This window comes from Oncorhynchus clarkii, chromosome 15 (genome assembly GCF_045791955.1).
Source record: "Oncorhynchus clarkii lewisi isolate Uvic-CL-2024 chromosome 15, UVic_Ocla_1.0, whole genome shotgun sequence".
Classification (NCBI taxonomy): Eukaryota; Metazoa; Chordata; class Actinopteri; order Salmoniformes; family Salmonidae; genus Oncorhynchus; species Oncorhynchus clarkii.
The window spans coordinates 39129830-39144921 of NC_092161.1; the positions used below are offsets into that span (position 1 = coordinate 39129830).

Consider the following 15092-nt stretch of genomic DNA (forward strand, 5'->3'; position numbering starts at 1 on the left):
CTCCAGTGCGCCTGCATGGTCCGGTCTATCCAGTACCACCTCCACGCATCAGCCCTCCGGTGGCAGCTCCCCGCACTCGCCCTGAGGTGCGTGTCCTCGGCCCAGTACCACCAGTGCCGGCACCACGCACCAGGCCTACAGCGCGCCTCGCCTGTTCAGCGCTGCCAGAGCCTTCCTCCTCTCCAGCTCAGCCGGAGTCTCCCGCCTGTTCGGCGCTGCCAGAGCTTCCGCCCCTCAGTCCAGAGGCGCCAGCGCTCCTCTGTCCAGCACTGCCAGAGCCTTCCTCCTCTCCAGCGTTGTCTGAGCTGCCCGTCTGTTCAGAGCTGCTAGGGTCTCCCGTCTGTCCAGAGCCGCTAGATTCTCCCGTCTGTCCAGAGCCGCTAGAGTCTCCCGTCTGCCCAGAGCCGCTAGAGTCTCCCGTCTGTCCAGAGCCGCTAGAGTCTCCCGTCTGTCCAGAGCCGCTAGAGTCTCCCGTCTGTCCAGAGCCGCTAGAGTCTCCCGTCTGTCCAGAGCCGCTAGAGTCTCCCGTCTGTCCAGAGCCGCTAGAGTCTCCCGTCTGCCCAGAGCCGCTAGAGTCTCCCGTCTGCCCAGAGCCGCCAGTCAGCCAGGATCTTCCAGAGCCACCAGTCAGCCAGGATCCGCCAGAGCCGCCAGTCAGCCAGGATCCGCCAGAGCCGCCAGTCAGCCAGGATCCGCCAGAGCCGCCAGTCAGCCAGGATCCGCCAGAGCCACCAGTCAGCCAGGATCCGCCAGAGCCGCCAGTCAGCCAGGATCCGCCAGGATCCGCCAGAGCCGCCATTCAGCCAGGATCCGCCAGAGCCGCCATTCAGCCAGAAGCTGCCAGAACCGTCAACCAGTCTGAGCTACCCCTCAGTCCTGAGCTACCCCTCAGTCCTGAGCCACCTCAGTCCGGAGCTTCCCCTCAGTCCGGAGCTTCCCCTCAGTCCGGAGCTGCCCCTCAGTCCGGAGCTGCCCCTCAGTCCAGTGGGGCCCTCTGTTGGGGTTCCTAGGCCAAGGTCGGTGGCGAGGGTCGCCACTCAAAGGACGCTAAGGAGGTGGACTAAGACAATGATGGAGTGGGGTCCACGTCCAGCGCCAGAGCCGCCACCGCGGACAGATGCCCACCCAGACCCTTGTGCGCACCTTGGGGGACCATAGTTCTTTTGTGTTTTCCTTGTTTTAGTGTTGGTCAGGACGTGAGCTGGGTGGGAATTCTATGTTGTCTGTCTAGTTTGTCTATTTCTATGTTTGGCCTGATATGGTTCTCAATCAGTTAGTCATTGTCTCTGATTGGGAACCATATTTAGGTAGCCTGTTTTGTGTTGGGTTTTGTTGGGTGGTTGTTTCCTGTCTTTGTGTTTTCTGCACCAGATAGGGCTGTTTTGGTTTTCACGTTTATTGTTTTGTATTCCTGTTCATGTTTTGAGTTACCTTATTAAATTACCATGAACTATAACCACGCTGCGTTTTGGTCCGCCTCTCCTTCCCAGGAAGAAAGCCGTTACAGATTCGTTATCCCTTTCATGTCCTGCCTCCAGTCTACCGATATCTGAACAAGAGAGCCTCATCAATATTGCAACAAGCAGTTCTGTGAAAATTTAATTTAATCAGAAGCCACTGCCAGATTTCTAGATTGGGCTGCGCTCAAAGTATCCTGCCTTGGCAAATCGCGCTGTTACGACACTGATGACCTTTGCAACCACGTACCTATGTGAGAGTGGATTCTCAGCCCTAGCATGAAAACAAAATACAGGCACAGACTGTGTGTGGAAAACATGAAAGACCGCATTATCTACCAAGTTCTCTTCGATTATAATCACAGCCGTATATATCCCCCCCCAAGCAGACACATCGATGGCTCTGAACGAACTTTATTTAACTCTTTGCAAACTGTGATTGCGCAACAAGGAAAGACCTAATTGTTACTCTAACTTCCGCGACGCATATAAGGCCCTGCCCCGCCCCCCTAAAAGCTGACCACGACTCCATTTTGTATCCCTGCCTACAGACAGAAACTGGGCTCCCAAGGTCTGTCCAACGCTTGTTTCGTATTGCGTCAGATAACAACATTGACGAATACGCAGATTCGGTGTGCGAGTTCATTGTTGCGTTGATGTCGTTCCCATAGCAACGATTAAAACATTCCCTAACCAGAAACCGTGGATTGATGGCAGCATTCGTGTCTGAAAGCGCGAACCACTGCTTTTAATCAGGGCAAGGTGTCTGGTAACATGACCGAATACAAACAGTGCAGCTATTCCCTCCGCAAGGCTATCAAACAAGCTAAGCGCCAGTACAGAGACAAAGTAGAATCTCAGGATCAGACACAAGAAGCATGTGGCAGGGTCTACAGTCAATCACGGACTACAGGAAGAAATCCAGCCCAGTCACGGACCAGGATGTCTTGCTCCCAGGCAGACTAAATAACTTTTTTGCCCGCTTTGAGGACAATACAGTGCCACTGACACGGCCTGCAACGAAAACATGCGGTCTCTCCTTCACTGCAGCCGAGGTGAGTAAGACATTTAAACGTGTTAACCCTCGCAAGGCTGCAGTCCCCAGCCGCGCCCTCAGAGCATGCGCAGACCAGCTGGCCGGTGTGTTTATGGACATATTCAATCAATCCCTATACCAGTCTGCTGTTCCCACATGCTTCAAGAGGGCCACCATTGTTCCTGTTCCCAAGAAAGCTAAGGTAACTGAGCTAAATGACTACCGCCCCGTAGCACTCACATCCGTCATCATGAAGTGCTTTGAGAGACTAGTCAAGGACCATATCACCTCCACCCTACCTGACACCCTAGACCCACTCCAATTTGCTTACCGCCCAAATAGGTCCACAGACGATGCAATCTCAACCACACTGCACACTGCCCTAACCCATCTGGACAAGAGGAATACCTATGTGAGAATGCTGTTCATCGACTACAGCTCGGCATTCAACACCATAGTACCCTCCAAGCTCGTCATCAAGCTCGAGACCCTGGGTCTCGACAACTGGGTACTGGACTTCCTGACGGGCCGCCCCCAGGTGGTGAGGGTAGGCAACAACATCTCCTCCCCGACTCAAAACTAAGGAGATGATTGTGGACTTCAGGAAACAGCAGAGGGAACACCCCCCTCCAATACAACCCAACATTGCAGAGTTATGTGCGTCCTTTCAAGCATTAACCTTTGGTGAGTTATTCACAATTTTTGATGAACAAATAAGGTTTTATATGTAAGATGGCTAAATAAAGAGCAAAATTATTGATTATGATTATATTGTTATTTGTGCCCTGGTCCTATAAGAGCTCTTTGTCACTTCCCATGAGCGGGGTCGTGACGACAACTCACTCATTCTTATGTTTAATAAATGTATCATATAGTGTGTGTCTGGCAGGCTTACAATGATGGCCACAAAAAAAAACTTGAGAGTACGCTGATCCTGGTGCTGATCCTGGTACGCAGCTGGAGGTTGAATGTTTTGAAGAGGTATGGGACTATAAAAAGTTTGGGAAACACTGTTCTAGAGGTTAATAAACTGGCTTGTAACAGTGCCAGACTTGGCTCAGGTATTTCATATAAAAGTGTTGCAAGGTGGGAGGTTTATCATTTCTCTAAAATGAACAGTGTTGATTAAACAAGCTGTGAAGACCTTGAGGGCTCAGTCTTTCACATTATTATCACCTTTATTTTCATCACTTGCGAAATGCATTCAGAAAACTGACATCTGTGATCAACAATGGAGACTTTTACCATGAGACTAACTCTCTTAGGAACACAAGTTTATTCTGTGTATGAAATTCTGAAACTTTTACTTTACAACACTCTCAGACTAAGGGTTCATATTACTGTCTAAGAGCATATAATGTTTCCATTGAAAATAAAGAAAAGAAATAGCCACCAACAGCAATGTCTCCTCTATTATCTTTGGGGGGGGTCTATAAAATAACAAAATAGCACTCTTCTCACATCCAGAGTAATTGAGAGTGTGAGAGAGCGGGCCTGAAACATGGGAAGGCCATGGGGGAGACAGGGAAGACATAGAGGGGAGGCTGGGGTGTGTCTTGCCCTGTCTGATGAGTGCTGGGCACAGTACCTGTGGTTCCTTTTGGATCAATAGTGCATTAGCACGGAAGGCTGGAGGTGCGCTCACCACAGGGGGCAATGAGAGGGTGAGGTGAGGATGAGGACTCCCATGTAGCGCCTGGGGAGTCGCGCCTTCTTCCCTCCCTCTCTCATTCTCCCTCCTTCGCTCCCTACTCCCTTTCTCCCCCGTCTCAGGCAGACTGAGATGGGCAGAGAGTGTGGCTGTGGCAACCTCCCCCTCTTCTCTCCTCCCCTTCCTCTCTCTTCCCCCTCCCTCCATCTACCCTCCTCCCCCAGGACCATAGAGACCATAGAGTTCACAGCAGAGCCGTTGAGTCATGCAGAAACTCTAGGAGATGGCTAACCCTAACCCTCCTGTGTTATGATGCTGAATCTGAGCCATCAGTCCCACACCCTAGCTAACCCCTCTCTCCCTTTCATCTGTGTTTCTGGTTGTAAGGCCAGGCTGTAAGTGGCATGTCAAAGTGAGGGGATGTGAAAGGTTTAGAGGGCAGCAGGCTGTCACTTGCCACTGATCACAGGCTTACTAATCATAGATAAGCACCAGGCCTCCAGACCTGCTTAACATCTAGACAGAGGAACACACAGGCAGGCAGGCAGACACACACACACACACACACACACACACACACACACACACACACACACACACTCATAGACACAATATGGCGTAAGCTCCTTGGTTGACTTTTATTGCCCTCTTTTCTTTTGACATTCCCTTGTATTTCCCCTTATCTCTGTTTGTTTGGTCTTAGTGGCCAGATCATACCCAGCTCCGCTCTAAACCATCACATAAAAGAAGGCCCAGGAATTTATGACTGGTGTAAAACAGACAGAAGCCTCAACTTTGCCTTGTCTTAAGCAGGAGTCCCTTCTTCTTCTTCTTCATCTCTCTCTCTACGTGTTTTGTGGGCATGTGGGGGAGTTTTCCCTTCATGAGGGTTGCCCATGAGGGGGTTGTGTTTACTCTGTATGAACAACAGAAAGGAATGTGCTGCCTACTTTCATTTAATTATTTAACTAGGCAAATCAGTTAAGAACAAATTCTTAATTACAACGACGGCCTACCCCCCCAGCAAAACCCTCCCCTAAGCCAAATGTGCGCCGCCCAATGGGACTCCCGGTCACGGACAGTTGTGACACAGCCTGGGAACGAACCAGGGTCTGCAGTGACGCCTCTAGCAATGCAATGCCGTAGACCATTACGCCACTTGGGAGGCCAAAAACACTGCAGCTCATGCTCCCAGTGTGCAGCGTTTTCCTTTCTGTTTTCCATGAGTTTGCCTACAACTCCAGCACCTGCGGAAAGTACCTGAATGTGCTTATGTTCTTCAGCTGTTGTACTGCGTATGAACGCCCATGTGACAGATCTACAGCAAGCAAATACTGACTTAACTCTTAACTCTACTCACACTCCACTCCAGTTATTACCTCGGTAACTGATGATCTTTCTCTCTTGCCCCCCCCTCTCCAACCCCTCAATCTCTCGCTCTTTCGATCGCTCACTCTCCTTCCCACCGCCCTCTCTCTTCTTCTCCTCTCTCTGTCTACCTCTCCATCTTTTTCTCTCCCTCACCCCTCCCCCCTCTGCAGTTGGTCCATACATTGGGCGGTACTGTGGTCAGAACACCCCGGGTCGTATCATCTCCTACACGGGCATCTTGGCACTGACAATCAACACCGATAGTGCCATCGCCAAGGAGGGCTTTTCCGCCAACTTCACTGTGTTGGAGCGGACTGTGCCAGAGGGTGAGTGTTGTTTATCATTGATTGGCAAACTAGACCAGAGAAACAATCTAGAGGGAATTCATGATTCTGAGCCGAACCTGCAGTGTTGAATCTTAATTTGACGTGAATTGTCACAGCTAAATAATCCTGCAGCAAAAAGATTTAAACATTTAGTCCATAGTCCAAAATTAGGCTATGTGAAAAATGCAATACTGTTAATATAATCATTTGTTAGTGCAGGTTTTCAGTGCATTTCTGTAAATCATGAAGTTCATGTGTGTGGGAAAATTCTCAGCAACAAAAGAGTGATCAAATTAATTAAGATCCTACATCTGTAGCCAAACACAAGCTGGATTTAGCTGGCCCTGGTTATGCATCCACCACATTTGCTGGGACTATACTGAAAGAGACAATGTGAAAATAAAATATTCAAACAAGTAGAGTTTGGTTCGGGTCAATACAATAGGGTGAAATGCCTTCACACACACAAGGGGTGGTCCCTGTCCCACAGCTATACACATTTACTTTAATGTGGCACTAAAGGGAGTTATTAAATCAACAGCTCCTGGTCTTTTCATTAAGTGGACGTGTTACAAGGCACGCGCAATCTCCCCCAGTTTATGAGGCCTGACTTTAACACAGCAGTGGTAGAGACACTGTGGGGCGGACAGACAGCCTCTCCAGACAGACAGTGTCCCAGCCACTAACACAGCATCATCATCGTCCTAGGGCCTGGCCCCCATGACCACAATTTTAGAAATGCTCCGACTAAACATTTAAATTGCGAAACACAACCACCTTGAAGCCAGTAAATCTTTCCACAGGCTCACCCAGTCAAACCCCCCCCCCCCCCCCCCCCAACGCTACACCGGCGATAGCTGGTGTTAAATAAAACACTGATCATTCCAGATGGTTCTAGGTCCCCCATGGGGAGTAGGGATATGCATGTATGCACAGGCCCCTAGATAGACTCACACAGAGCCTGAGCACAGGTGTTGCTTTGATGGGAATAAAGCAGGCTTGTCTTCTCTCTTCTCTCCCTGTATAATGATACAGGGCGAGACGCAGATGCAAACACGGGAGGCAGATGGTTTGAGTCTCTGATATTTATTATAAACAACGGGCATGCAAGAGATCATAAACCAGGTCAGAGTCCAGGAGGTACAGAGTGGCAGGCAGGCTCGAGGTCAGGGGAGGCTGAATGGTCAGGCAGGCGCGCTCAGTGTCAGGGCAGGCAAAGATCAGGGCTGGCAAAAACCAGGAGGACTACAAAAACAGAGATTGGGAAAAAGCAGGAGCACGAAAAAACACTCTGGTTGACCTGACAAAACAAGACGAACTGGCAACAGACAAACAGAGAACACAGGTATAAATACACGGGGGATAATTGGAAAGATGGTCGACACCTGGAGGGGGGTGGAGACAAGAACAAATACAGGTGAAACAGATCAGGGTGTGACACCCTGACAGCCCTGCTAGGGTTCTCTCTCTCTCTCTCTCTCTCTCTCTCTCTCTCTCTCTCTCTCTCTCTCTCTCTCTCTCTCTCTCTCTCTCTCTCTGTGTGTACAGTATAGGGTGTGCAGCAGTCAGGGACTGTCTATGAGCTGACACAGATGGTCTCTCCATCTGCTTGAAGCCTTTCAGACCTGAGTCTCTGGGACGCTGCACAGCGCTGGTATACGCAATGTGCCTGCATGTGTGTGTGACAGGGTGGGTGACTAGAGACAGCAGTGTCAACCGATGCCAGGGTCTGACCCCTGGGGTCATAGGGTCAGCGTCCAGACACCCCTGGACGCTGATCCACACACATAGGGCTCTGGGGAATGACGTAGTATACCGGTAGTCATATACTTACACACATTCACTCAGACACCCACACACACACACTCACTCACTCAGGCTGACCCTGGCCGACTGCACCATGTCGACAGAAACAAGGAGATACCCTCGATCCCGGGTGATACAGAGCATTCTGGGAGAATTTACGACCCAGAACTCTGACACACACTGACACTACATCTGCCTTAAAATCCCACAGGACAAAAATATTAGGATATTTGCACCGTGTGCGAAACACAAACTGCCTACAGGGAGCTTTGAAGGAGGAATGAACCAGCACCAGCTCCAATGAAAAACTACTGGCTCCACTTTACTGCACAATAGTGAACTTAGCCCTACACTGAATGTTTTATGAATAAAGCTTTATGTCTTGATGTAGCACCACCGTTCCACTGTGCTTGCCGTCCATTAAAGCCTATGTGTGTGGTGGGCGAGGAAGAGGGAGAGGATCTTCTGAGACGGTGCTGATGTGGCTCTTTATTCCGGCCACCAGAGTGCCAGCCCAGACCCTGCCAGTGAGTGTCCCTATCCTCAGGGACCAGCTCTGTTTTGGGAGCTGATGTGTACTCTGGCCTGGATGGTGCTTTCAGCTAAAAATGTGGACTAAAGTGTCTCAACAATCTCGCTCTCTCTCTTTCTCAGATTTTGACTGTACAGACCCATTAGGTATGGAATCGGGGGAGATAGCATCAGAGCAGATCGTAGCTTCTTCTCAGTACAACCCCGGCTGGTCCCCGGAGCGAGCCAGACTCAATTACTACGAGAACGCATGGACACCAGGAGAGGACAACAACAAGGAGTGGATACAGGTATGGTCTGCGCTGTAACCTCAAAGCAATATATAATATATGCCATTTCGTAGATGCTTTTATCCCAAGATACATACTGTACATCAATGAGTGCATACATATTGGTATGGATGGCCCCAGCAGGATTCAAACCCACAATCTTAAAGTTGCTAGCGCCATGCTCTACCAATTAAGCCACATGGCATAGATCCCTAACATGTCACAGAGACTGTCACAGAGATGGCTAATGAGTGTGTTTATGGCAGAAAAAAGGCCATATACCTTATGAGTAATACTGTGAGCAATACTTCTCCAGTCAATTTACCCAAAGCTGTTTGGACACAAAACAACAACGGGCTTTTTGACTGTGTTATTGAAGCTGAATCACCAAAATGGCACCTTACTCCCTACTTTTGAACATTTCCTACGTAAAGCTCTTGTCAAAAGTTGTACATTACATGGGGAATAGGTTAATAAGTAGTGGCATGGGCCCTGGTCAAAGTTAGTGTACTACATAGGCAATAGGGTCTAAAGTAGTGCACTACATAGGGAATAGGTGCCATTTCAGAGTGGTGACTACAGTAGAGGTGACTCCTTCCTACTTTCTAGTTCCTGGTCCAATTCCAGGAGTCTGTCTGCTGACTGTGTCCTCTGTGGACACCCCTGTGGCATGCTGGGTAAATCCTTTAAGGTGATCCAGAAATCTGACTACTTTCTGTTTCCTGTCTGATGGAACTCCAGGCTAGCTGTGGATTCCAGACACTCCACAAAGCTCTCGCTCTCTGTCTCTCTCTCTCTCTCTCTCTCTCTCTCTCTCTCTCTCTCTCTCTCTCTCTCTCTCTCTCTCTCTCTCTCTCTCTCTCTCTCTCTCTCTCTGTGGTTCTCCTACTCTCCGACCTGATAATCTCTGGCATCCTGTCATCCGCTGTGGTGACTGCCCCAGGGGACATATCCACCACATCCAGTCACACACACATAACTTTGTTATCATTTGGTATTACTATACTGTAGACTAGAGTATGCATTTTAGAACATCTGGCATTATCATTCACAGAAAGGGAACTTTATATGAAAAGACTGGAGCTCTCAGTTTTTGAGTCTCTGATCCCAAGGGCATGACTATGTCACATACACTGGAACCTGTTATTGTGTTGACATGACAACCCCACTTGACCAAACCATACACTAATACCTATACACAGTTCTGAGCATGTTTGATTTAGTAACCTAAAAGCCTCCAGGCCTTATTTTAGTTTTTTTATTAGGTCCTACAATCCATCCCCACGTCGCTTAAAAGTTTGGCCAGACCATACGTATATAATCCTCGGGGGCCTTATAATAGATTCGACCTGCAGCCAAATATTTACATGAGGAGGTCCATAAGCAAGGTTTTCCTTATTGCTATGAAAATATTGTCCTAAGGGCCCCTGTTGCTCCTTGCAGACTAATTGAATCAGTGGCAGGGGTGTGTGTGTGTGTGTGTGTGTGTGTGTGTGTGTGTGTGTGTGTGTGTGTGTGTGTGTGTGTGTGTGTGTGTGTGTGTGTGTGTGTGTGTGTGTGTGTGTGTGTGTGTGAGGGGCCTTGGCTCTGTGCTCTGTGGGTGAGTGGGAGGAGGGTCCTTGGCCTGGCTTAGCTTGGCGGGGGCCCATTGTACTGGAGAGGAACCCATGTGTGTGTGTCCCAAATAGCAGCATATTCCCTATAAAGTAGTCTAATGTAGTGCATCATATAGGGAATAGGTTGCAATTTGGGAGGCAGGCACACAATGCCCTCCCGTCCCGTCCCAGACTACTTCCTGAAGCAGTTCCTGTATAGGAGATGGGACAGACAGTTGTGTATCACTGATAGTCTCTCAGAGGGGAAATTCCACACTTAAGCCCTAAGATAGTAGTAGGTCAATGGGACAGAGAGGAGGTTACTGATCTACAGAACACACGTTCATTCTGTAAACAGGCCAGGCTCTGTCGCAGCCGGCCGCGACCTGGAGGTCCATGGGGCGATGCACAATTGGCCTAGCGTTGTCCGGGTCAGGGAGGGTTTGGCCGGTAGGGTTATGCTTGTCTCATCGCGCCCTAGCGACTCCTGTGGCGGGCCGGGCGCAGTGCACGCTGACCAGATCACTAGTGGCACAGTGTTTCCTCCGTCACATCGGTGCGGCTGGCTTCCGGGTTGGATGTGCGCTGTGTTAAGAAGCAGTGGGGCTTGGTTGGGTTGTGTTTCGGTGGACGCATGACTCTCGACATTCGTCTCTCCCGAGCCTGTCCGGGAGTTGTAGCGATGAGACAAGATAGAAACTACTAAAAAACAATTGGATACTACGAAATTGGGGCGAAAAAAGGGGGTAAAATAAAAAAAATATATATACATTGTCATAGGTCTTATCATGTCTGGAATAACCTGTGAGTTTGACCAGAGAGTTAAGCGTATGAATGCTTCCCATCGGAAACAGTTCACGTATTATGACAACATTTTGTGATGTTTTTGTTTGTTTTGCTCTTTGGCAAGGGTTTTTTCGAGCTGTTCGTGCACACACAAAAATTATTGAGGCAAGCCGAAGTTCGAGAGCCAAACTGTATGCACCATCATCAGTCATTGGTCAACAGTAGGGATTCTTCAATGAAGTGTTTGTTGTCATTCAACGAGAGACGACTCGTTTTCATGCAAATGTTTCCACTTGCAAGATACTGCACCAAACATCTTAGTTAGATCTCCTTGTCAAAAACGTCAAAATGAATGACAGATATCTTAAGTTGTCTGACCATTTTTAGGAAGTGTATACTGTCTACGACGTCTCAAGATGGACAAACAGTGCTATTGCTGCTATTTCTCATTTTTCAAGCAACCTTCTTTTAAGGAAGTATGCGAACACACTCGTTCGGTTCGTCTAGCCAAGTTCTGAAGCATGCAAAAGCCTTTATGAACGTAGAGATCCTATGGCTTAGTTTCATCAACAATCAAGAAGCAATAATAACTTGCAAATGGAAGGATAAAACCAGCCGTTAAAACCAAGTGGGCCGTTCTGTTCTGTTCTGCAATGTTCTGTTCTGCACTGCTTAACAGTTGCCACTTCATATACTACTCCCAATAATCAAGTAGACTTCATAGACTTTCTCTCCTAACTCTGCTCGTCATTTCAGATTGTAATTAAACTCTAAATGGTCACTCTCGCGCTGTGCTGATGCCAGAGCAGTAGAACAACGATTTTGGAACAGTTCAGAGTGGTCAATATAGTATTGATTAGTCTGAGGATTTCTTATTTATTTCTATCATTTTATTTGGCAGTAAAATACAAGCTGGATAAAAAAGGGGATATGCTCTGCTGGGTGCTCCAATTCCCTCCTCAGCCAATCAAATGACAAATGAGTCGAAGCCTGGCACATCTGTTTCTAGGGTAACAAAGAGTGAATTCCGTGGTTGGTATAGTGTGTAATTTTGTTAGATGAATTTAGTAACTATGTGTTCCTTAACCAATTCAATTAAAACACTCTGTAGTAGCTCTACACAGCTGATGCAAATAACCAACTCATCATCAAGCTTTGATTCAACAGGTAATAAACTACCTGCCCTGAAGCAAGGCTACTGTCTCAGACTGAAATCTGTAATCATGCCACATCTGGCACACACACACACACACACAAGTACACACACCCGCACACACATATGCATACCTGCTACATCCGTTAAACCCACCCACCTCACACATCATCCCTCTTTTTTCAGGATAAAATAGATGATCAACTGCTTAGTAAAGACGTGCATAATTTAACGGCAGAAAGAGCTAAAAATACGCTCGTAATTCCGTCAGGTAAACCCTGTTATGAATGGAAGGTCTTTGAAGGAGCTCATAGGTTTCACAGCAGTACAGCTTTGTTGTGGTTAGAACATTTTTATGATAGAGGAATTGATTATACTTTAGGCTAATGGCATTTTTTAAAAGCCCAAACCAATATAATAATATAACACCATCTAGCCAGAGTCTCTACATGGAATTAGAGGAAGAGGCAATAGTGATGAATCACTATCTATCACACTGTTCAGAAGTACTGTAGTCTGGTCCCAGACAAACAGGTCTGGGACCAGGCTAGTTTAGAAATACTGTGCCTGAACACGCAAGGTATCCGTTTGTTTGTTTTGGATTGCCAAAGAGGATCACACAACCTCCCCATGCAGCCAGAGATCTACTGTAGCTGGGAGTCTGTGTTTCTGTCTGGTCTACCAGCTGGTGTTTAACTTTGAAATACAGTAAGATAATTCCCCCTTTCTGTTTGGTGATCAGCTTTTTCTGTGGTTGTTGTTGTTTTTAGAGAGAGAGAAAGAGAGAACATAAGAAGAGAAAATGTATTATTGTGTTCCCTGGAGTTTCCTGATTATTCATACAGCCCACACACCAACAGATGGGGAATCTATTTTTCCCATGCACAGTCAGGGAGGCAAGGAAAATTGGAGCCCAAACTCAGTAAAACACGAAACTATCTATAAACTATCCTTGAGAAGTGATTGTACTAACTTCCACCAACTCAATTATGAGGTAGTCAAACAGTAAGATAATGGCTTTGGAAGTCATTGTTCTCTTAAATGAACTCTGTATTTATTCCCTTCTGCTTCTACCAACCACACCCCACCCCTCAGCTATTCAGTTGGCAGCCACATAACAATGAGTTAACTGTAACTGTAACTGTAACCTCAGACAGTGATCCTGTTCCAGGGTCTGAGTGCCAAATGGCACCCTAGTCACTATATATATATATATATATATATAGAGCAATGGATGAGGATTATGACCTTGTCCGACACTGTCTGTGGTGATAATAATAGATGATTCATGGAAGTAATCTCATCGAATTTGAGGAACACATGTTCCCTCAATTCTTTGGGGTATTGAGCATATTTCAGGTCTGCTGAGCACAAACTTGAACATTGAAAATTTTGTGCAACTTCCGGCACGCATTTACTGTGAAAACTGAGGCTGTACCCACTTTAAGTTACAGTTTTAACAGTGGCCAATCAGGCTGCTGTGGCTATTTGGTCATAATGTAGGACTACGAGAGTGTCCTACCATCAAAAACAGTAGAAAAATGCATCCCATAACATTTGAACATGGGAATAGCTGTTCTGTCAATAGCAGCAAATGTGTTCAATGTAGGCTTACATTCCATGAGACTCTTTCAGACAAGGAGGTGACTGAAAATGTTGTGTTGTTTGATGCAAGAAACCACTTTATAAAATAAAATGAATTATTATTTGCATGCCATTATTAGAGAGAAACAGACACATTATGCTACCCTCTGCCTATTGGCTTCTTAGCTCATTCAAGACCATCTCAAAATGCTTCACTGGCCCTTTAAGACATAAAAAAAAGCTCTTTACCTGATTCGCTTTTCAAAGATGGTTAGAAATGCTCACATGTTGTGCTCTTGTAGGGAGCAACCACTCCCCTATAACTTACTAACTAGCAAAGAATATGAACAAATGTGCACAGGTGGCTACATGCAGCTCTCACTTTAATATCAAAACAAACTCATATACTCGCAACTACTCATGCTATAAACACAGTCCAGTTCAAATTGAATGGCACAGATCCACATATGGCAATGGCTATTTGCGTATAGGCCTACTGCAGCTCTGATTGGTTATGGCACACCAGTCTGTGTAGGATACAGGCCTGAGTCGTGCCTGTCAATGCAATAGAATTCTACTCCAAAGCGCTCTGCCTACAAGAAAATCTATCGCACAGTTAGTTTTGCATACTAAGTCTTGCATAGTTTGCTTTGTTTCGGTATGTTACATTGAAAGTGGCCAATATGGCACTGATTCGAGCACAATTCCCACAGTAGAGCAAAACTTTGATTGTGTTAACTAAAGGGGAAAACTCTAGAAAGTTGAGCGAAGTTCAATCTTGTGCTTCTCTGCGCACGGGATAGTAAGATGACACTGACAGATATGGCAGCTCTGCTTCTAGCTCCTAAGCAGCTTAGAGGGAACATTGGTCATGACTACAGTCAAATTCCGCGTGACTGTTGAGTCATGGTAATCTCTTCTTATGCACTCTGGATACGTGCTGATAGTACCCAACTCACTAATGACCTTCAGGTCGCTAATAGCCTGGTACTCAGAGCTCTATTGTCCCTCTAGCCACTCTGACATCAGTGCAAATGCAATCAAAATCACATCAAACACAAAAAGATCAGGGCCCATATTCATAAAGAGTCTCAGAGTAGGAAGGTCGACCTCGGGTCAGACCCACCCCCGTGTATGGTTTGTGTAAAACTCACCTCAGTGTGATTGAACAATTTGAAGAAAGAAGCTCAACAACAGGATGAAAGTGAGTAGAAAACATGGTAATTGTGAATGTTGTTTCAAAGCCAAACACAATGGAATGGACATCGCTTCCTTAGGCAGGGGTTCCCAAACTTTCTCTCTCGGTCCCCCCCCTTTCATCATTGGGGATGCGCACACGCACACGCCGCGTCTATTTCTATTGGAACAAGCACTGTTAATGACACAAACTGTTCACATCCCTCTTGTTGGTGGAGAGGATTTTGTAGGTTTAAAGGTCCTTTTCTTGCAAATCAATACAATTTTGCCATGTCTAATGTGTATGCATTTGATATTTGAGTGACTCAAACATTATAGCACTATCTATGG

General features: G+C 46.9%; 1 protein-coding gene across 3 annotated transcripts in view; it reads left to right on the forward strand.

Moving 5' to 3' along the window:
* LOC139367244 (neuropilin-1a-like) overlaps nt 1-15092 on the forward strand; it is a 111719-nt gene that overhangs the window by 57748 nt on the left and 38879 nt on the right. For all 3 annotated transcript variants that reach the window (XM_071105488.1, XM_071105486.1, XM_071105487.1), the window contains 2 exons: nt 5686-5841; nt 8302-8468. In XM_071105488.1, the coding sequence (XP_070961589.1) occupies nt 5686-5841; nt 8302-8468 (323 nt within the window). The remainder of the gene's footprint in view (nt 1-5685; nt 5842-8301; nt 8469-15092) is intronic.